At 44.5% G+C, this 22,500-nt stretch overlaps 1 protein-coding gene across 1 annotated transcript in view; it reads right to left on the minus strand.

Annotated features, from left to right (window-relative positions):
• Positions 1 to 10,052: 10,052 nt before the first annotated feature.
• LOC139928586 (nuclear receptor ROR-alpha A-like) overlaps positions 10,053 to 22,500 on the minus strand; it is a 187,930-nt gene continuing 175,482 nt past the window's right edge. The window contains exons 5-12 of the mRNA XM_078285465.1: positions 18,758 to 19,000; positions 17,817 to 18,002; positions 15,506 to 15,627; positions 14,919 to 15,051; positions 14,035 to 14,142; positions 13,592 to 13,702; positions 11,537 to 11,649; positions 10,053 to 10,321 (exon numbers count right to left, since the gene is read on the minus strand). Of these exons, the coding sequence (XP_078141591.1) occupies positions 10,157 to 10,321; positions 11,537 to 11,649; positions 13,592 to 13,702; positions 14,035 to 14,142; positions 14,919 to 15,051; positions 15,506 to 15,627; positions 17,817 to 18,002; positions 18,758 to 19,000 (1,181 nt within the window). The 3' untranslated portion in view covers positions 10,053 to 10,156. The remainder of the gene's footprint in view (positions 10,322 to 11,536; positions 11,650 to 13,591; positions 13,703 to 14,034; positions 14,143 to 14,918; positions 15,052 to 15,505; positions 15,628 to 17,816; positions 18,003 to 18,757; positions 19,001 to 22,500) is intronic.

Below are 22,500 nucleotides of genomic sequence, written 5' to 3' on the forward strand. Positions count from 1 at the left end.
TAACCCCCTGGGTTAATTTGTTCACAATCCTAGGATACTTAGGATCGTTTTCTGTGTGTATGTAATATAGTGTTTAAATGTCTGTAACCATTTACATGGGGGAGTAGTGTAATTTACTGATGACAGTGAATGCGGCATAAGAAGTTCGGTTGAAAGGTACAGTTGGTTACACGTGGGGAAGTGTCACAAACTAGACTGCTTATTCTAATTTCACATCCTATGTTGCTGTTTGTTGTATTCTACCTCTAATTGATCAGTCATGAGGCAACGTCAAGTTCCTTAGCTACCATTGGCTGGGGGGCGGGAGAACTACAACAGCGCGTGAAGCAAGGCTGTGTGAGAGGAGTTCATGTTTTGGTTTTTCACTGGACTGCCGTCTCGGTGTGAGGGCGGAGAGAAGCTCCAGAAATTCAGTGTAATGCTGTCAGTGCGCTTTAATAAGTGTAATATTGAAGTGATTTGCAGTCGCTGCTATGTTAAGTCAATACAGTGTGTTCAGTGTCGAAGTTTAGTTTGAGTTTCAACTAAGCTAACCGCTAAGCTAACTGCACGCTATCGCTAAGCTAGCACATGTGGACTTCGGACTTCATTAGCTTTGGTGCTAACCGTTAGCTAGCACCCTAGTGGATATCATCAACCCGACAACGCACGGGGGGAAACCCGATCGCACACCGGGTGACCAGGCAGAGCCCAGCAGCATCCCTGGCGCCAAGGGAGGAGAGACTTTCCTCTGACTGTCCAGGAAGGAGTGAGAGGAGCCGCCGGTCTGTTGCTAACAGACTGAGGCAGACCGGACTCCTGGTGGTGAGTAACCCTGTTTTCATGGATGGTCACATTCATCGTATGTGTGGCCCAACGCACACCAGCCACGATCAGGCCTGCATCAGGGGGGTTTAATTTAAGGACTTTGCCGGCTTTTTGTTTGTTTTAATTAGAATGTGGGCCCACCAACATGTTATGTGTATTGCTATGTTGTTGAATCCTTTTGGGTAAGGTAGTTGAAGGTACAAGTGTTTAAAGTGTCCTTAACGTACATTTGCTGTAGTTCTACTACTGTTTAAAGACGAGATGAAATGAAAAATGCCTTTTTAACCCTTTTAGATCACATCCCCGGTCATACTGTGCACCTATTTAACAATATATGCCAAAAAAAATACCAAAAATCAATTTCATTGTATTCTTATATCCAAATTCAATCATGTTTTCTTCCTGTAAAACAAAATATGCCGTGTGCTTACGTAAGCATGCCCGTAACTAATTTCAACCAATAATATCATGACATCAATCAATCTTCAACTTTTAGCGCACAGAGCTAAGATTCATTAGTTAGCTAGCTAGCAGCAGCACGGTACTCCGGTGTGTCTTCGGGTGTTATGACACGCCCACTTTTCAACGTTCAAATCAAATTCCTCCCAACGTTACGTCCCGCCTGTCTTTCCTGTTTCACTCGGAAATACGTCACGATACGGAAGTTAGATACTCTCGAAATGCCGTTTCATCTCGACTTGAAGTGGAGTTGAGTAGAGTACTTCCCAACAGAAGGGAAAAGAGTGAAATCCTCAACTGGTGAATTTGTTTACTTCTATTTTGTGAGATTTGCATACAACAGGTAGCCTATTTGGGTAGTTATAATATTTTATTTTTTCACTATTTAGGCCTAATTTTGGTTTAATAAATATTTTAATGTTGAGGATTAAAACTGTTTAATGTGATTCATTTTTGCCAATGTGATTTATTCAGAGAGGGTTAGAGGTGCATTATAATTGAGACCATACACATAGTTTACAGGTCTTTATTCTTTTATAAAGTAGACAGTCATCCACTCAGTACACATCAGAAGTATACAGCATAGTTAGTATTACTATTGAGTGTAAGTAAACGAATCTAGGCGCTGTTCATAAGGCCAGTAGAGCAGAACAGTGTTACAGATAGATAGATAGATAGATAGATAGATAGATAGATAAATAGATAGATAGATAGACAGATGCTCTGACCTTTGACCTCCTTACCTTTGGTTGCTTGTAATGTTGCTCTGGGAACTGAAGTTTATTCCACTGTTGTCGCTCTGGAAAAAAGTGTCAGCTAAATGCTTACAATGGAAAATATAAAAAATATACATCCTGCAATATTTTTAGCATTTTTTTCTATAGTTTTATAGTTTTCATTTCCCCTCCTATTCCATATTCATGAAATTTTGATTTTCTTCATCATTATTCATTCACAGTTGAGTTTCTATTAATGATAAAGAGGCAGATATTTACAGATCAGCTGATATTAGTTTGATTGATGTGTAATATAAAAAACACATTAATCTGTTAAATACAACAGCATGTAGCATTTGGAGGCTTTACATGAGAGGAGACTGTTTTTTAGCATGTTTTCTTTTAGCAAGTTTAACATGTTTGAGTCAGGACTACATACACAAATATATTTGACACAAAACAAAGACGGGAGATGGAGCATCGATTGCTGCTTTCTCTCAAGCTGTCATTTTTATTATGGGATAACATACATCACACACATCAAAAATAGATGTGTCCAATGCACCTCTGATAAAGGGCTTATTAAAGGTACAGCTTCTACAATATAACAATATTCATAGTAGAATGAAAAGTATTTAAAAGACAACATTAAATTTCTTATTCTTTACAATCGTATTTACAAAATGAATCAAAATACTTATATTTGCATTTCTGTATCGGACGAGGAACAAGGTTTCTGTTTTGAGGAAAACAAAGAGAACAGATGTGAACAGAAAGCTGGTGGAAACGTTCAAACGTCACGACTTCAAGATCAGTAGCAAATTTATGACATCAAAATGTAACCAAACGTTTCATTTGTTCATTGTGTAAACCCAAAAACTGTCACGTGTTGACCTTTGACCTTTCTCCATCAAATGTGAGTTAGACTGTTTTTCTTTTTTTAAATAACAAGGACACAAATTGAATCCATCTTGCAAAACATTTTAGTAGATTGTCCATTTGTTTTGCCTCGTCCTTCATGTCTGAGAGAGAAAAGTCAAACTGTCACTGAACTGTCACTGAACATCACCTGTTCAGTAATTAAACCATGGCACTACACACAGGTAATACTTGCATATAATTTAGTTTGTCTTTGTTTTGTTTTTTTAAAAATGTCTCCATGACAGGAAATAACTTTTCTCCCAGCAGCCACTGAGGCGTCTTCCTCCTCAGATGAACCGGACTCTTTCATTCGTTCACCAGACAACTATTTCAATAAGGAAAGGATGCAGACTGTAGTTTCAGCTTTAGAAACATTTATCAGAGGCAGAGCTGCTCTGGAGGCAGAAATAATCTGATTGGTTGAGTTAAACCTCAGTGGGCGGAGCCAAAGAACAACAGTTTTTCTGGCTAAGTAACATTAGACTGAAGCTCAGCGAAAAAGTCAAGAGAGGAGGAAGCTAATATTATGAAGCCTAGCGCTCTGCTGCTAACTGAAACAATACAATCTACCATGCTATGTTATCTAGGTTAGCTAGTTAGCTAGCTGACCTTCAAGTTCAAACTAGCCATACTAGCCTATAGCTAAATAGGTAAGCTAGTTAGCTAGCTGCTGAGCTTCAACATCATGATGCCATGGGCATGAAGGAATGAAAACAGATGTCACTGCCATTTATAGTTTTATATTTTGACCAGAGTTCCTTCTTTACCATTCAAGTTTGCCTGTTAGCTAGCTTTTGCTCTGGAAAATTGTTGTTCTTTGGCTTTTCCCATTGAGGTTTAACTGAGATGATCTCTGCCTCTGAGATGTTTGTAGAGCTGAAGCTCCACTCTGCAGTAAGACCTCCAGCTGCTGCTTGTTCACCTGCTGAGTCTTCAGACTGAGTCCACCTGCATTTGGCAGCTGCTCATTTCCCTCCTGATTATTTCCCCACATCCAACAGGGAATCTGAATTCCTCTGCAGCTTCTCATGTGGTTTGCATGGTGCTGACTGCACCGTTGCATTCTGGGTGACATGCTAGAAAGATCCGTGTTGATCTGAGTTTGACTCCCTGCCAACAGCGTGTTCTCACAGTCACATCTGACACAGCTCAGAAACCCCAGACCCCAACACAAACACAGACACGCTTTTTAAGCCCAAATCAAACAAATACATTTCTCCGTTTTTTTTTTTAAAGACATTTCGGACGCAGCAGCTCTACTTTGTATCAAAACCAACGCTATCATCGCTAACCAATTTAAACAGACAAAGAAAATTAACAGGCCCGAGCCTGGCACGCTGATACAGGTGCATGCTGGGCAATAAGATTCTCATATTATGATAATTACTCATCATAATAACTGCTCATCTTAATGTGTCGAATACCCTGTCAAGTCAAAGAAACATAGAGAGTGGCATAGTCGGTAAAATGAAGAACCTGCTCACGAAAGGTAACCTAGCACCACACACACCGTAAACACACACAGCCGCTCGCTCCTCAGCTAAACTAAATCTAAAAGAGAGCAGCGCATATCAAAACAGATATTATACATTATGGTGCATATCAATCAACAGATAAAATGTTTTTGCGCTGAGTAGGCATCTATAGCAGTATTTTCCTGTGGCCTATACAGACAAATATATAAAGTTACTTACAGAGGGGGCGGGGCAAACTAACGCGGCGTGGAGGGAGAGCGGAGCGTCATCAGATTCAGCTCAGTTGTCAAAAGTGACAAACAGGAAGCAAACACACAGGATTTAACAGAAAAACAATCTGATAAATTAGAATCTGCATCGACATGCCATATTTCAAACTATACACAAAGAACAAAGATAAAAATACAACATTTACATTATTGCTTGACATTCAGTTATGGCTAAAGTTACTTTCATTATTTGCCAGAAATACAGTTTCACTACTGTGCTTTGGAACTTGAGAGACTGATGTGGGGAACATGAGGTGAGACGGAGCGGATGGAAAGACATGAAACACAGGGATTATATTGATTATATAATTACTAATAGGCTACAAATCCCTACAGATAGTTTGGGGGGGGGGGATCTTAATGAGTTTATGTTAGCTGATAAAGAATACAACTCATATTCTGTTGAGCTCAAACCTGTGCAATATTTATGATGCTTGTCTGTTTTTGTCTGTCTGTCTGCATAGTCTTCTGTCCATACTGTGTTTTTATTCATCCTTCTGCAGGTATAAATCATGTGTGTCAGTATGAACTGTGCTGCTGTGTTAGTCACCAAGAAAAAAAATACATTAATTGATTCTGGTTCTGATTCTGGTTATGGCAGATTTTTAAAAAAAACATATTATTTGTGCTTAGATCCTTCTGTAATGTCTTATGTGATTATCAGTTATCAGTTATGAGTATCAGTAATTTATTGGACAACAAAAAAGGCAAACCTTGAATAAAAAGGAGGGAGTGACTGAGGGAAGAGAGTCTGGAGTCTGGAGTTAAAACCTGGTCTGGGTTTGTCTGCGAGTTCAATGAAAACTAAATATGTTGCTCACAGATGCAGAGCATTCTCTAGCTCTCTGTCCCACACACACACACACACACACACACACACACACACACACGCTGTAGACATCAAAGCAAATTTTTTCACCGAAATCAAAAATTCACTAACTTTATTTAACTCTATGCATAGTTTCAATAGACCTTTCTTTTACAAAGCTATATTGCTCTCCAGAAAATGTTATTTATGTGATATTGCTTTCATTAAGATGCTTTTGGTTGAGAAACAAACAGATGATGGTGTGAATTAAAACTTTTTTGTTGTCACACTTTCATGAAATGTATTTACTTTTTGTATCATAATTGTCAGACACTGTCCTTTTTACAACAGTATACACAATTATATGGAGTTGATTTTGATTTTTTTTCCCCAGGAGAAGATAAACAACATGAAAATGAATGAAGGAAGCATCGCAACAATGCCAACACACACCACTACCTTTAAAATTTCACTTCATTCATAATCATGTTGGATATGAAAGCCATATTGCTGAAACGCGCTTTGGTCAAGTGAGAAAACTGAGTGAAGACTTCAGCAGCCGCTCATCCAGAGCGACTTACAGTAAGACAAGAAACACATTTATCATGCAGAAATTCAAATTTGTCATGCTCATATTCAATGCTTGAACTAAAACATGAATTTGTCATATAAATTATTTCAAAATTTGAATTTGTAAGGCACAATTTCAAATTGAATGCAATGGCTTGAAATTAAATGTGATTATTATTGAATTTAACTTTTATCTAGGCCTATAATTTCAAATTAGTTATCAGGGCCCAGGGCTGGCTCCGCTTCCTCCAACACTGCCAACGGTGGCCCCGCCCCCTCTTCACTTAGCCAACCACAAGCCAGGTGGCACTGTGTGTCGCTCATCTCCTCAGCCAATGATCGAGCCTTATTCTCTGCACCCGGTGAAACCTGCCGGCCGCGGGGAGACGAGACGCTCCATCTGAAGCTCAGCTGCTGCATGTTCAGATCAGCTGCAGAGCAAACTGACCGACCAGACCAGGCTCACGTCAGCTGACTGCTGATATTACAACAGTGACATCATCGACCGAAGAAACCAAAGGAGGCAAAACCACAGAAAGAAAGTTTTGTTCTGTTGTTCCCTGAGGGAGGCTGAAGGATTATGAAGCTGTCAGCGTTTCACTGCAGAGGAATTAATGTGCAAATGAATTTACTGTCGTGTTCGCTTCAAACCAACAGCTGGTGGAATACTCCAGAAAGATAAAGCTGCTACAACAACCAGACAAAACACACACACACACACACACACACACACACACACACACACACACACACACACACACACACACCCCTCCATGTAAATGCATCTGCAGTGGCACATGGAAATGAATTCTGCCAGAAGAAGCCGGCACACAGCAGAGAAACCTGCAGTGAGCGCTCCAGACGAAGCTTTATTTCTGCTCTGCGTCTCTGTGAGGAGTTTAATGTCTCACTTTCTGTGTGGGATTATTCAGACGTCTTTCACCCAGACAGGCAGACAAGGCTTTACCGTCTCCGTCCTCCATTTTGTGTCGGATCGCTGCAATCTCCGAGCTTTAGGTGAGAAACTAAGTGAGAGAAGGAACAGGCGGAAACACTCAGACTTCCAACAAACTCTTCTTCTTCTGCTGTGAGGCTCGCAGTAGAAGAAGAGTGATTTTGCTGCAACTGACATGAAGCATTCTGACTGTACTGACATCAACAGACAGCAGCAGAACAGTTTACCACATAATGTCAGAACGGCTGTTAGTTTTTAAATCACCTGACCAGCACGGCCTTTCATCCTATTAAACCTGTTTTAATGTATTATTTGTATTGTTTTGTTTACTTTGTATTGTTTATTTGTATTTCATTTTATTTATTTCTGTTCAGCACTTTGTAAACTCTTTTTGAAAAGTGCATTACAAAGTTCAATTAACTATCACGTTCAAGTTTATTATTATTGTTATCATTATTATTAAAAATATTCATCACATTTCTTTAAAGCTGCAACTTTTTCACATTCAAATGAATTTCAATTTCAAATCCCAATAAATTAGGATACAGGATCAGTCTGTGTGTTCAGACCATGCACTTCAGAGAGTCACCTAACTGATTTATGGCAGAATATTTCCATGTTTTATTATTTGTTTTTAAGAAAACCCTCTTCCTGAACTGTTTAAATAAAACACAATCTGCACTTCACTTCACAGCCAGCAGGTGGAGCTGCAGGTTCACTGTGGGATCTGTGTTTCTCTTCACTGTCTAGATGTTCTGTTTCTAGGTTCGGTGCAGACTGGACCAGGTTCTTCTTTAGAAAGTCCAGAAGCAGAAAAACAGATCTTGTGTGTGTGTGTGTGTGTGTGTGTGTGCGTGTGTGTGTGTGTGTGTGTGTCGGGGTGAATGAAGCCATGGAGGATGGTTTGTGTTTGGGAGGATGAAATCAACAAGAATTCATGGTGGGAACTGAAAGACGGTTTAAAATATTGCTGCTGAATTCAGACGGCAGATTTCCCAGCTGCTTAAAAACAGAAAAGCAGAATAATTTTTTCTTAAATTACAAACCGGTTCAAAGAGCCGATCGACCCGACAATAGAAAAGCAACAGCTATACTCATAAAGTTTCTTAAAAATAGACTCTAAAAACATTACGACTGACTCTTTTTGATGCCTGTTGTTCTGATCTCACAGCTGCTGAGGAGACGCTCAGATCTGATCTGATGAGATCTGATGACAGCTGATGAGATCTGATGACAGCTGATGAGATCTGATGACAGCTGATGAGATCTGATGACAGCTGATGACAGCTGATGAGATCTGATGATTGTCCAGTTTGTTTCTATGGTGAGTGAATCTGAAGAGATCTGTTCCAAAATGCTGTGTATCCATTTTGGAAATAAATCATCGCCTAAGTTTGCCTTTCAATATCTCTAAAATCCACAGGATCCAGTCTGTAAAACGACTTGTTACTTAGATCTTGGATCTTGGATCATTTTGGATATTAGTGACGGGACGATACTCTGATCTCATGATACGACTCGATACTGATCTGAGGGTCAGAATTCTGTTTATTTCTGAGACTCAAATCTTTCTAGCGATGCCATTGGCTGCTAGAATGTAAACAACAATTTAAAAATGTCATTACAAAGTGACAATAATATAATTTGGATGGAGAGCTTGTGAAACTGTGATGGTCAAGAGTCTCATTAGTGATTACTACAGCAGAATAACATGGAGCTGATATCACCATTCATGTTCCTGACAGCAGAATAACATGGAGCTGATATCACCATTCATGTTCCTGACAGCAGAATAACATGGAGCTGATATCACCATTCATGTTCCTGACACAACACACTGACTGACACATTCTGTATTGAGATGTATTGAATTAGGATTTATCGTCCCGTCAGTAGTGGATATTGATTTTGGAACAAACCTCTTCCTGTCTGGTCGTCGGCCGGTCTCACCTCCTCTCCGCTGTATATTAGGTTCTGTTTTTTGTTTTATTTAGTTTTTGATTTTTGGATCAAATGATCATCTTTGCTCGGGTGCTTCATGTGTTTCATGCTAAACCACGGAGAGAGAAACTGGCTTCTGAAAGCCGCTGCATCAAACTCCAGTAAAAGAACAGAATATTTTCTTTTTGACATCTTCAGCTTAATATCTTTTAAAAAATGAACATCACAAGAAAATGTGAGAGGAACAAAACAAAACATCACATGAAAACTGACAAACGCAAAATAAGCCTTCAGTCAGCTCAGTGCCACATGCATGGGGCCAAGTCAACGGTTCTCAACCTCGGGGTCCCGGACCCTCAGAGGGTACGAAACATGAAAAATACATTTCTAATATATTAATTTATCGTGATGATTTTAATCTTTCTGATAAATACCTTTTTTTTCTCCTTGTGAAATCAGAGTGTCTGCAGCCTCGGGGCTTCTTCCAATTCTTAATCAAGTAAAACATCCTGAGAAGAGAAAATAAAAATCATCGCTTGGCGTCGGCTTTCACCGTTCGGCCAAAACCCCCCAAAAAAAGGTTGAGAAGCATTGTGCTAAGTGCTGTGGACGCTTTAACTCCGCCCCCTTTCACCCGCATCACCCTGCGTCTGCTGAGCGGACCGGAGCCGTCTCACAGAAACAGAAAACTGCTGTAAACGCATCTTTTCTGCACAAATCCAAGCAGGAAACAGAAAACAAACAGGAGGAGCAGCAGAAACATCCTGGGCATGAGCGTCAGGCTGCTGAGGAGACGAGGCGTTCACTGTCAGGTTTAAAGGACGGGAATATTAGGAGATGAAGTGACGTGTGTGATTTCACTGTGTTTACTGAACACATTTGACTGGCAGGTGTGAATCTAATCCGGCTACATCAGATCTAACAGTCTGGATGTGAGATGTGTTGAAGCAGGTGGAGAGGAGGCGACTCCTCGCTGCACAGCAAGATCCCATCCAGCCTCAAGACCATGAGAGGAGGAGGAGAGGAGGAGGAGGAGGTGAAGAAAAACGTACAGAGAGAAAAAGGAGGTAAAATCCTTCTGTTTTTCCGCAGCTCATCAGCTGTGGCTCCACAGTTTCCCTCCGGCTGCGCGGCTCTGAACCTCTCAGCCTCTGTGGAAACTCGAGTCGCTCCGGTCCGGTCCGTCCGGTCGGGAAACGCTCCTCACAGACGGCGGCGCCCGGCGTAGCGAGCGGCTAGCCGTCCGCCGGCGGCGGCTGTTCGAAGTCGGAGCCGAACAGCTCCTTGTACAGCGGGGGGAAGTGGGAGCGCACGGTGTCCGGGTAAACCGACCGGAACGACAACAACTTCTCTGTGTGCCGACTGCAGAGAGACCGCAACGCTGACACCTTACACCTCAACTGGAGGAGGAGGAGGAGGAGGAGGAGGAGATGGAAGGAGGATGAGGAGGAGGAGGTGAAGGAGGAGGAGGAGGTGAGAGGAGGAGGAAGGAGGTGAAGAGAGAGGGGAGGAGAGGAGGAGATGTGGGGGATGGGAGGAGGAAGGAGAGGAGGACAGTGGAGGGAGTGGAGAAGGAGGAGGAGGAGGAGGAGGAGGTGGAGGAGGAGGTGAAGGAGGAGGAGGAGATGGAAGGGGAAGAGATGGAAGGAGGAGGAGGAGGAGATGGAAGGAGGAGGAGGAGATGGAAGGATGAGGTGGTGGTGGTGGTGGTGGAGGAGGAGGAGGAGGAGGAGGAGGAGGAGGAGGAGGAGGAAGAAGAAGGAGATGGAGGAGGAGGAGGTGGAGGAAGAAGAAGGAGGAAGAGGAGGAGGAGGTGGAGAGGAGGAGGAGATGGAAGGATGAGGAGGAGGAGATGGAAGGAGGAGGAGGAGATGGACGGAGGAGGTGGAGGAGGTGAAGGAGGAGGAGGAGGAGATGGAAGGATGAGGAGGAGGAGATGGGAGGAGGTGGAGGAGATGGAAGGATGTGGAGAGTAAAGGGAGTAGAGGAGGGGAAGGAAAAAAGGATTTAAGAATCAAGGGCAGAAGAGGTGTAGGGAGGAAGGAAGGAGGTAGGGGAGGTGGAAGGAGGTGAAGAGAGGGGAGGAGAGGAGGAGATGTGGGGGATGGGAGGAGGAAGGAGAGGAGGAGGACAGTGGAGAAGGAGGAAGAGGAGGAGAGGAGGAGATGTGGGGGATGGGTGGAGGAGGAAGATGAGGAGGTGAGGAGAATGTGGAAGGGAGGACGACAAGAGGAGGATGTGAGGGGGAGGAGAGGAGAGGGAGGAGGTGGGGGGTTGGAGGAAGAAGGGAGTTGGGAATGGAGGAGGAAGAAGAGGAGATGGAAGGAGGTGAAAGGAGGAGAGGAGGTGGGAGGAGGTGAAGAGACAGGGGAGGAGAGGAGGAGTAAGGAGAGGAGGAGGGGATGGGGAGGAGGGGGGGAGGAGGAGGGGGGGAGAAGAGGAGGAGGAAGAAGAAGAGGAAGAGTTATTAGTTTCACAACAGAAACATCATTCAGTAAAAGAGAATCAGATGCTGTTTGACTGAAATGAATGACACATCTGGATGTTGAGTGTGTGTGTGTGTGTGTGCATGTGTGTGTGTGTGTGTGTGCGCGTGTGTGTGTGTGTGTGTGTACCTTGCTCAGGATGCCGTCCTCTCTCTGGTTCTTCTGCAGAACGTGCTGCAGAGCCAGCTGAGTCTTCTGCTGCAGCTTCTCCACCTGCAGCTTCTCCTGCAGCCAGGAGCGGTCTGCACACACACACACACACACACACACACACACACACATACACACACACACACACACACACACACACCACACATCTTTTAATAAACACTCATGGATGTAATCAGGAACATAAAGAGCAGGAAACATTCCTCTAGTTTGTTTATCAGTTTTCTGTTTAGAGGAAACGGGAAGTTTGTTGTGTCTGTGCTCAGGCTGCTGTGACCTCTGACCTCTGACCCCTGACCTCCTCATGCTGCGTTCACACTGTGGCGGACCCCAAACCAGATTGTTTTGAACAGGAGAACTACAGTAAACTCCAGCAGCCTTCCTCCTGCAGACGCAGCTTGGCGACTAAAACATTTTCCAGACTTTTCTCTTCCGCAGCGCTGAAGACGAGCCTCATGTGGGACAGTCTTGCAGAACTTCAGTCTTGCAGATCGGATGCAGCCATGTTCATTTGTTCAGGATTAAAGTTCGACTTCTGCATCTCGTGAGATGGATGTTTGATTCTCTTCAGACGTCCCAAAGCTGCATTTCTATTGGCCGACTGCAAATGACCGCAAACGGAAACGCAAAGACGTGAAATCACTTCGCAAATGGAAATGATGTTTTTTTATTTGCCCTTTGTGTGGTTTTCAATGGAAGTGAATGAGACACAAAGCTAATTTTCACACACCTTGGTGCAGAGTCTGACCGCACCTTTAACCTTCTTCTTCTTCTCTCCTCTTCCACTGAAGATGAAGCAGGCAATAAGCAAGAGATTTCTTCTTCTGACTACTTTTGGGTGCAGGAAAAAAAAGATGCAGCAACAAATTCAGGCTTGGCAGGGCTTCCTTTTCATTTACAGCGGGAGTATTTAAAGGGAAATAAGTATTTCCTGCCTCATAGCACAAACAGACCATAATATAACTGCAGGGGTCGATAGGGTTATTGATCAACACCAATGACTCAACGATTACTGGCCAGCTGCTGAGAGTTCTGCTTTTAAAACTCGCTGTCCGGCTCGTGACTGACAGTTTTACAGTGTGAACGCAGCTTTACTGCCGGCTGCCTGATGGAGACGGAGAGGAGGAGGAGGAGGAAGAGGAGGGTCTGGAGCTCGTTCTGCTGGTGGACTGTGAGTCAGTCTGGAGGAGAGTCAGGTCTGTGAGTCGGTCTAGAGGAGAGTCAGGGAGCAGAGTCAGGTCTGTGAGTCGGTCTGGAGGAGAGTCAGGTCTGTGAGTCGGTCTAGAGGAGAGTCAGGTCAGGTCTGTGAGTCGGTCTAGAGGAGAGTCAGGTCAGGTCTGTGAGTCGGTCTGGAGGAGAGTCAGGTCTGTGAGTCGGTCTAGAGCAGAGTCAGGTCAGGTCTGTGAGTCGGTCTAGAGGAGAGTCAGGGAGCAGAGTCAGGTCTGTGAGTCGGTCTGGAGCAGAGTCAGGTCAGGTCTGTGAGTCGGTCTGGAGCAGAGTCAGGTCTGTGAGTCGGTCTGGAGCAGAGTCAGGTCAGGTCTGTGAGTCGGTCTGGAGCAGGGTCAGGTCTGTGAGTCGGTCTGGAGCAGAGTCAGGTCTGTGAGTCGGTCTGGAGGAGAGTCAGGTCAGGTCTGTGAGTCGGTCTGGAGCAGGGTCAGGTCTGTGAGTCGGTCTGGAGCAGAGTCGGGTCTGTGAGTCGGTCTGGAGCAGGGTCAGGTCTGTGAGTCGGTCTGGAGCAGAGTCAGGTCTGTGAGTCGGTCTGGAGGAGAGTCAGGTCTGTGAGTCGGTCTGGAGCAGAGTCCGGTCTGAGTCGGTCTGGAGCAGAGTCCGGTCTGAGTCGGTCTGGAGCAGAGTCAGGTCTGTGAGTCGGTCTGGAGCAGAGTCAGGTCAGGTCTGTGAGTAGGTCTGGAGCAGAGTCAGGTCTGTGAGTCGGTCTGGAGCAGAGTCAGGTCTGTGAGTAGGTCTGGAGCAGAGTCCGGTCCTGAACAGTGGAGATCAGGAACTGAAGCTTCCTACCTGCAGACAGCAGGACGAAGGCAGAGAAGAGGCCGAGCTCGTCTTCAGACAGATGCAGTGAACACATGCTCTTAGCAAAGTCAAACACCGACGTGATGAGGTCGTCACAACCTGCCCACACACACACACACACACACAGGAAAATAGCAATTAAAAGCAAGTAAAAAACAAATGCTTTAAGGAATGCAGGCTGGGGTAGTGTGTGTGTGTGTGTGTGTGTGTGTGTGTGTGTGTGTGTGTGTGGTACAGGAGAGTGAGCAACAGGAGTAATGGGATTAGTATCATCTGCTAGAGAACAATTCACAATTTGAATTTATTCTGAACTTGTGCAGAGATCAACACACTGCCTCTCTCTCTCTCTCTCTCTCTCTCTCTCTCTCTCTCTCTCTCTCTCTCTCTCTCTCTCTCTCTCTCTCTCACACACACACACACACACTCCTCACCTAATGCCTTGAAGACGTCGGGTCCTGCGTATTTCCCATCGAAGTAGACGGTGTTGTTCTGCGTGTCGAACGCCCGGCACATCCGGACGAAGACGACCTCCAGAGAGCCTGAGAGGGAGCAGAGTCACCTGATCAATAATCTGACACATCACATCAATACATATCTGTTTTCAATCAATAAACGTCATGTTTCGCTCCACTGTATCTCTCATTGATAGGACACAATAGTGATGAATTAATCACATTTCTGCCCTAAAAATGCAAAAGGCAGAAAATTTAAAAAGAGTGTAAAGCTGAGATAAATAATAATACTTATAGTTTTTTGCCAAACCAAATGACTTGGAAGATGAAAACTATTTGGGAATGTGTTGATTTGTTAACTTATTTAATTTTCTTCTTCCTCTTCTTTTATCTTTCTGCTGTCACCATCCTCTGACCTGACGGTGATTTTAAAAACATGTTGAACTATGTTGAAGTTTCTGCTGTTTAACTGTCTGGCAGGTTTCTGTACGCACGCTCCCCCTCCACCTGTAGCTCTGAGCATGTGCAGAGCGCTCGCTGCACGCGCTCAGAGAGCTGCACACGCTCAGAGAGCCTCACGCACGCGCTCAGAGAGCCTCACGCTCAGAGAGCCTCACGCGCTCAGAGAGCCTCACGCTCAGAGAGCCTCACGCGCTCAGAGAGCCTCACGCACGCGCTCAGAGAGCTCACCGCACGCGCTCAGAGAGCCTCACGCACGCGCTCAGAGAGCCTCACGCACGCGCTCAGAGAGCCTCACGCACGCGCTCAGAGAGCCTCACGCACGCGCTCAGAGAGCCTCACGCACGCGCTCAGAGAGCCTCATGCGCTCAGAGAGCCTCATGCACGCGCTCAGAGAGCCTCACCGGCCTTCAGCAGCACGATCTGGTCGTTCTGGCAGAGCTCCATGAAGCCGTCGATGCGTTTGGCGAATTCCACAACGTACTGGATCGCCTCGGTGATCTTTATCGCACAAAGCTGCCACATCACCTCCCGAGGCTGCAGGAGACAGGCAGAGAGACAGACAGGCAGACAGACAGGCAGAGAGAGAGAGAGACAGGCAGACAGACAGGCAGAGAGAGAGACAGGCAGACAGACAGGCAGACAGAGAGAGAGACAGGCAGACAGACAGGCAGACAGAGAGAGAGACAGGCAGACAGACAGATTATTCTTCTGTAATGTGTAAACGTTTCAGGGTGGAACGCTAAAGTAATGTAACGTATGAGTAGAGTAACTGATTACTTTTCTAGGGGAGTAATTAGTAAAGTAACTCATTGCTTTTAAGAAAAGTAATGTGTAATTTATTTATTTATTTTTTCTAGTAACGAACCCAACACTGGTTACAGCTCAGTACTAACACAGGACAAATACATCAAAGGGACTTTTACAATGAATATAACTGTATGACGGTCTATGTTTATAACCCTCCCAACACACACACACACACACACACCTTGCTCTGGTATCCCTCCACCTCCTCCTGCAGGAAGGCCTGCCAGCTCATCTGCTGCAGCTCCTCCCTCAGGTACTGACACGTCTCCACATGGGACTTAGAGATGTTCTGGGCCAGGTGCTCTGCAACACAACATACATCACACAATATAATACAACACAACATGACAATATAATACAACATGACACTATATAATACAACACAACATGACAATATAATACAACATGACACTATATAATACAACATCACACAATATAATACAACACAACATGACAATATAATACAACATGACACTATATAATACAACACAACATGACAATATAATACAACATGACACATCACACAATATAACACGACATCACACAATATAATACATCATAACACAATATAATACAACACAACATCACACAATATAATACAACATGACACAACATGATACAATATGACACAACATCACACAACACAACAGTGAGCTTGTGAACGCAGCTCATGTAGAATAAAGCACACAGTTGTCTGGAGGTGAGTTGCTGCTTTAGAATCTAGTTTCCTGCACTCTGCTGTTTCCCTGCAGACCAACCAGGTGAAACCAGGTAAACCAGGTGAAACCAGGTGAAACCAGGTGAAACCAGGTGAAACCAGGTAAACCAGGTAAACCAGGTGAAACCAGGTAAACCAGGTGAAACCAGGTAAACCAGGTGAAACCAGGTGAAACCAGGTAAACCAGGTGAAACCAGGTGAAAACTCTTTTCTCTTATTGATTTCAGTTCTCCATCAGAGTTGAAGCAGAGATGCAGATGAAGGGGAGCAGAGGTTAAAGACAAACTGAGCAGCATGTTGCTGGTTGCAGGGTTAGGGTTAGGGATTTAACTCAGCTTCCACAGCTGACTCCTCCTCCCTCGGTCACCAGAACAGTAAAAAAACAGAAGCACAGCGAGGGAAACGTCCCGAACATTCAGGAATAATAAAGTCCAGGCAGAAGGCAGCAGGCTCTCTGCACACACACACACACAGACACTGTCAGACACAGTCACACTACCAATGGACCATACGTCATGATTGAGTAGGATCATTTGTGGATGAGTTTATGATATTTGAAGGGGAACATCCTGCTCAGTTTGTAAGCCTTGAGGCATGAGAGAGACTCAGTATGTATCTCAGCATCAGGAAGCTGCTCCTGATGTTTTGTGTATCCAGACAAATACTCAAAACTTTGTCAACACTTGAACAAGAAGCTTGTGAACGCAGCTCACAGCTCATATAAAGAGCAAAACAAAAGGAACAGAACTGTAATCCAGTTTCTCTGCTGGCAGCAACTGATCTGTGAGGCCGGTACCGACAAAACCTGGCACAGAGATACAGCCGGCTAATAAAGCTAGTGTTTGCTGAGGGAGAGTGTGTGTGTGTGTGTGTGTGTGTGTGTGTGTGGGGGGGTCATTATGATAAATGCTTTTGTCAAAGAAGAAAAGATTCTGCGAAAAACTCCAGGGAGCCTAAAAAAATGATTTCCCCCAACGAACGCCCTTCCACATCCCAATTGGCCCTAATTAACAGACGACTAATTACCACACAGAGATTTTAATGAGCTCCGAAGATGAGTTTCCAACCTCCTGCTATTTTAAACCACCTTTCTGTCTCTGTTTGCCCCACGGTCTCTCTCTCTCTCTCTCTCTCTCTCTCTCTCTCTCTCTCTCTCTAACCATTAACTCTTCTTTGCTGCCTCTCTCTCCTCCTCTCTTTGTCTGCTCCAGTTCTTTTTCAGATATTTCCTCATTTTCTCGCTCTCTGTTTTTCCCTCCAGCTCTCTCCCACCATCTGCCATTTTGGTGGATGTTTTTTTTATCCGGAGCGTCACGCAGCATCACCTGCACTCCACACACTCGGTACGGGCGGCTCCAGAGGGGAATCGAACCCGTAACCCTGACGGTGTTAGTGCCTTGCTCTGCTCTCCTGAACTGACCACAGCGTCTTAAAATGCAAATAACTCGCTCTGTCCCTCCGGATGAGTTTGACTGGATGAGTTCAATTCCCAGCTTGTATGAAGGAAATCATGAGTCAAATAAAAGCTTTTGGCTAAAGTTTTTCTTATTTAACGATGAACAGTTGTTGTAGTTTCCTAAATTTAACCTTTAGCTGAAAATGTCCAATTCAGGTTTTTGTCACAGAATCCAGTTTCTAGTGGAGGAACGTCATTTTCACATAATTCATGTCCACAGCAGGTAAATCTGCGTTTCAGACTTTGTGTTCATTTCACGACTTTTGATGAAACCATCCCCCCCGCCCCCTCCCGTCCCCCCCCACCCCCCCCCCTCACCGAGTTCGGCCATGGACACGGTGGGCGACGTCTCTCCGCTGCTGAAGGAGCAGTAGGGGAAGAAGCCGTTGGTGGATCCGTAGTCGCACAGCGGTTCTGGTTTGATGCCGTTGATGTCGAGTCCCGATTGGTCCGGAGACGGCTGGATGTCCAGGTAGAACCCGCTCACGCCCCCTCCTCCTCCTCCTCCTCCTCCTCCTCCTCCTCCACTGGAGTCCGCCTGGAAGAGGGAGAGACGGTGATGCTTTATGGGCGATACACAACGAAAATTCAGTCAGTAAGTCATTTTACTGGAGTCTCTATCTTGGTCTAGATCGCTGAAACATTTTCTCATATCAAACTCCACTGTAGCTGCCGGAAACATCTGGAGGTGACGTCACCTCGTCTACGATTGGCCGGTTATCCACCAAGAAGAAAAACACAACAAACTACTGAATGGAGCCAGGAAGCACATTACAGCTGATTTAACGCAGGGAGGGATCAGTCAAATCTCTAAACACAATGGAATATGAATCCCCGTACAGAAAAGTCACATGAAAACCCACACGTGAATTCAAAGCACATGTGGGTTTTGGACACATGCTGGTTTTCATATATGAACATGTGGATTTTCCCATTTCCCATGTGAATGATCTCTTTACATATGAAATTTTGTGGAAAAAAAAAAAACGTTGGTGGAAAAAACATTTTCACATGTGAAGTAAAAACTGTGATGACAGAATACAACTTGAAAAAAAGTGTGTGAATTCACATGTGGGTTTTCACATGTGACTTTTTTGTGAGGGTCAGGGAGAGAAAGGATTGTTCAAAAATCTGATGGTTTTATTGGTTAGAAATGTATATTTACGCCTCCTAGTGCAGCATGAGGTCACCATGAAAGCAGTGGCAGTTCATTTCATGGAGACTTTCAGAAGCCCCGCCCACCTTGGAGGAGGCGGAGCCAGCCTCGGGGGAGCGCCGGTCCGCGTATCCTCCCAGCTCGTCCTGCAGCTCGGTCAGGCCGGAGGAGGAGAGGCCGTAGGGGGGGGAGAGCGGCTCGGCCTCGCCCGGGGCGGGGGGGCGGTGGGGGGGGAGGGGGGGCGGCGGCCCGCACCCCCCCTGCTGCTGCTGCTGCAGCCGGTGCTTCTGAACCTCCGCGTACAGACTGTCCCGCTGCTTCTTAGACATCCGACCAAACTTCACCGCTGCACCGAGGAAGAGAGAGAGAGAGAGAGAGAGAGAGAGAGAGAGGGGGGAGAGAGGAGAGAGAGAGAGGGGGGAGAGAGGGAGAGAGGAGAGAGAGAGAGGGAGAGAGAGAGAGAGAGGGAGAGAGAGGGAGAGAGAGAGAGGGAGGAGAGAGAGGGGTGGGAGAGAGAGAGAGAGAGAGGATTAGTCATTAAAATAAAAACATACTTCTACCTTGAATCTTCTGTCTCTTTGTTTTTGTGTTCTGTCTTTCTTCTGTATCTGAATTTGATGTAAGAATGATTTCACTGCAGCAAAGTTTCTTGAATTGAAATTAAAATTGAATTGAATTCAGCGCAGAATCGAATACATGAAGAGTTGTTTATTGCAGGATGTATTAATTTATTACAGGATGTATTGATAACGTATTACAGGATCTATGAATGTAATACGACATGTATTGATGTATTACAGGATGTATTGATCATGTATTACCAGTGCTGAAATGGTGAGATGTTACTGGGGGAACTCTACTGGGAGGTGTCATCATCTCCTGTGATACAGCCTGCTGGATCAGCTGCTTTCTCCTCTCTGACTCTGCCAACATGGCAGTCGATACGATGAGAGGCAGCGGCCCGATCCCAAACCAGCCCCTCCCCCCTCGCCCTATCCGCTCCCCCTCCGTCTGTGCCTTCACATGGAGGTTTCTCCGTATTAAGGGCCGTCCCAAACCAATCAGCAGAGTGTAAGTGGTGTTAAACCCTCCGATAGCGAGTCTGCATCGATGCAGACTCGAACGTCGGCTAGCAGGAAGCGCAGCAGCAGGAGACCGGAGGAAACACCAGACAAATGTTAAGTTCTGTCTTTCTACTTTGTCGAGTATTTTTGATCATCCACACACAGCTTTGTTTTCCTCACACTGACTCTACAGCCTCAAACTAAATCACAGAATGTGGTGAAGTTTAAAACTAAAAAAGGAGAATATCAGGTAACACTTTACAATAATGGTACATTAATTAAGAGTTAGTTAATGCTTAATATGGGTTAGTTAATGCTAACCCTTAATTAACAGTTAACTAATATGTCTGGTAATAATTTACTAATGGTGTTCATGTTAACTAAGGTATTAATTTATACATGATTTAATAGTTTATAAAGATGACTATCAAATAATGTATAAATTAATACCTTAGTTAACATGAACACCATTAGTAAATGATTACCAGACACATTAGTTAACTGTTAATTAAGGGTTAGTTAATGCTTATTAAGCATTAACTAACCCTTAATTAATGTACCCTTACTGTAAAGTGTTACTGAATATCACTTTGTCCCTCAGGTCGCTGACAAACCCAGAAATGCCTTTATGCAAACAACAACAGTCCAGTTTACTTCACATTTCGTTCTCATGGTTTTGGATGTTCTGTGTTTACAGTGACAGCGACCTGTTATCGTTGCCTCTCGTAAAATTTGAAACGGCCGCGCGAGCGGGGCTTCTATCGGTTGCCACGGTGATGACTGCTTCCAATTCTTCCGGTAGAGCGGCGAGGGCGTCCCGCAGTTTGTTTCTACCCTCCCCCTTCATCCGAGGGAACCTCCACAGCTGCGAGTGTGACTGGATTTGGAGTGACACTTGGTAGTGAAGTGGCAGTGGGAGGGGCCGGTTGAGACTGGGCCAGCGAGCGAGTGTTGAACTCACAACCGAAACACTTGGAGACGCTGCAGCTCTTTGAGGCTCAGAGTCTTTTCTCTCAGAGCTTTTCAGTCTTCACTCGGCATGTTGACGTCCTCGGGCTCGAACCCACGACCTTCAAACTGTCATGAAGTCCTCCAGCAGAGCCACGGGGTCAGACTGGTTCCTAGCACTGTTTCTCAGAGATTTTCAATCTTTTCTCAGGATGTTGGCTTTCAAAACATACTAGCTTACTGAGGCTTGAACCCACAACCTCTGACCTGACGACCGGCCGTGCAGCACTGTGAGCCGCCGGGTCAGAACGCTTCAGAAGCTTTTTATCTGACATGGCATGAACGCAGCATCAGCATTGCCAAAGGTCTCCCTGTTTCATATTTTTTTATTTTTGTTAGAAGTGACATGCATTTCTGTTGAGGAAACTTTTAATTTGATACAGATACTGGAAAAATGAACTGGTCCCATTCTGAGCTGCTGCTCTGCTCTCCTGTTACTGAGAGGCTTAACATGCTAACGTTAGCTAGCTAGATGAAACTGTTTGTTGTTTCATCTTCATCTAATGTTACACTCAGTTGGTTTTAGTCTCATTTCTACTTCAGATTTTTTACCTTATACGCAGGTAGGTGTGTTTGTTTTAAGAAGTTTATTGTACAGAGCTGATCTGGGTGGGTGGAGCTGCATCAAGCCAGACAGAGAGCAGGAGGATCACCCAAACTGTCAGTTTAAAGAGAGGAGAATGACATGACTCCACTGTCAGGCTGGAACTGAACCAGGACCTTCATGTTAGGAGGAAGACGGTCTACCAGACTGAGCCACCAGGACAGACTGACATGTTTCTCACTTGTAGAAAGTCTAATTAAACAGGGGATGAACACCGAAACACTCGATGGAATGATTACATTAAATATGAAGTGAAACTGCACATATGGCATCTTGCATCGGCCTGTATGGCTATGATGCTGTAAATGTGTTTTTGAAAAAACAAAGTATTTGCATTTGAATGCATTTGACCCTCCGGTCTGGAGTCACATGCGGCCTGGAGGCCTGTGCAGCAGTCAGACTCCGGTCTCTGGAGTCAGACCCAGTCAAACCTGGGATCAAATCCCACCAGACAGCAGCAAGGTAAGGCTTCAGACACAGTGAGACAAGGTGAGTGACAAGTAAACAACAACATGACAATACTTGAAACCTCAAATCACAAACTAAAAAACCTTCCAAAACAAAATGCTCAAACAAAACCAAAAAATGCCTTCACACCACAATGACATGTCAAAACAAAAAAAACAAAAAAACTTAAACAAGGTGTATAACCAAAACTGAAAAACGCACAACATCAACAACACCAAAACAAAAAGACAACAAATAAAACCAATACTGAAAAAAGCAACAACCATAAAAACACCATACAGGTGCCTGGTGGTTCAAAACACAACTGTCTAAACTTTAACTTTAAGAGTTCTGACTGGATGCCTGTTTCTTCTTCTTCTTCTATTGAAAACTGCTCACAGTCCTACTCTACTTCTTTAAGAGGATTTATGAATATTGCCCTTTTTTTTTTAACTTTTGTGCCACTTTATATCACTATGACTTTCACAGACAGACAGGTGAGATGAAGCTCCGCCTGTTGGCCTGTTTATGAAAATTCACTATTAATCTGAAGCGAAACATTTCAATTATCCATCTGGTCTGGATTCAGAATCGCTTTAGAAATTCAATAATCAGACAAAGTTAAAGTAAACCCTGGAGGTTTATTACCAGAATGTCGTTGGGGATCCGGCCCATTTCAGCACTGAGTATTACAGGATGTATTGATGATTTATTACACGAAGT

The sequence above is a fragment of the Centroberyx gerrardi genome, chromosome 1 (assembly GCF_048128805.1).
Source record: "Centroberyx gerrardi isolate f3 chromosome 1, fCenGer3.hap1.cur.20231027, whole genome shotgun sequence".
NCBI classification, from domain to species: Eukaryota; Metazoa; Chordata; class Actinopteri; order Beryciformes; family Berycidae; genus Centroberyx; species Centroberyx gerrardi.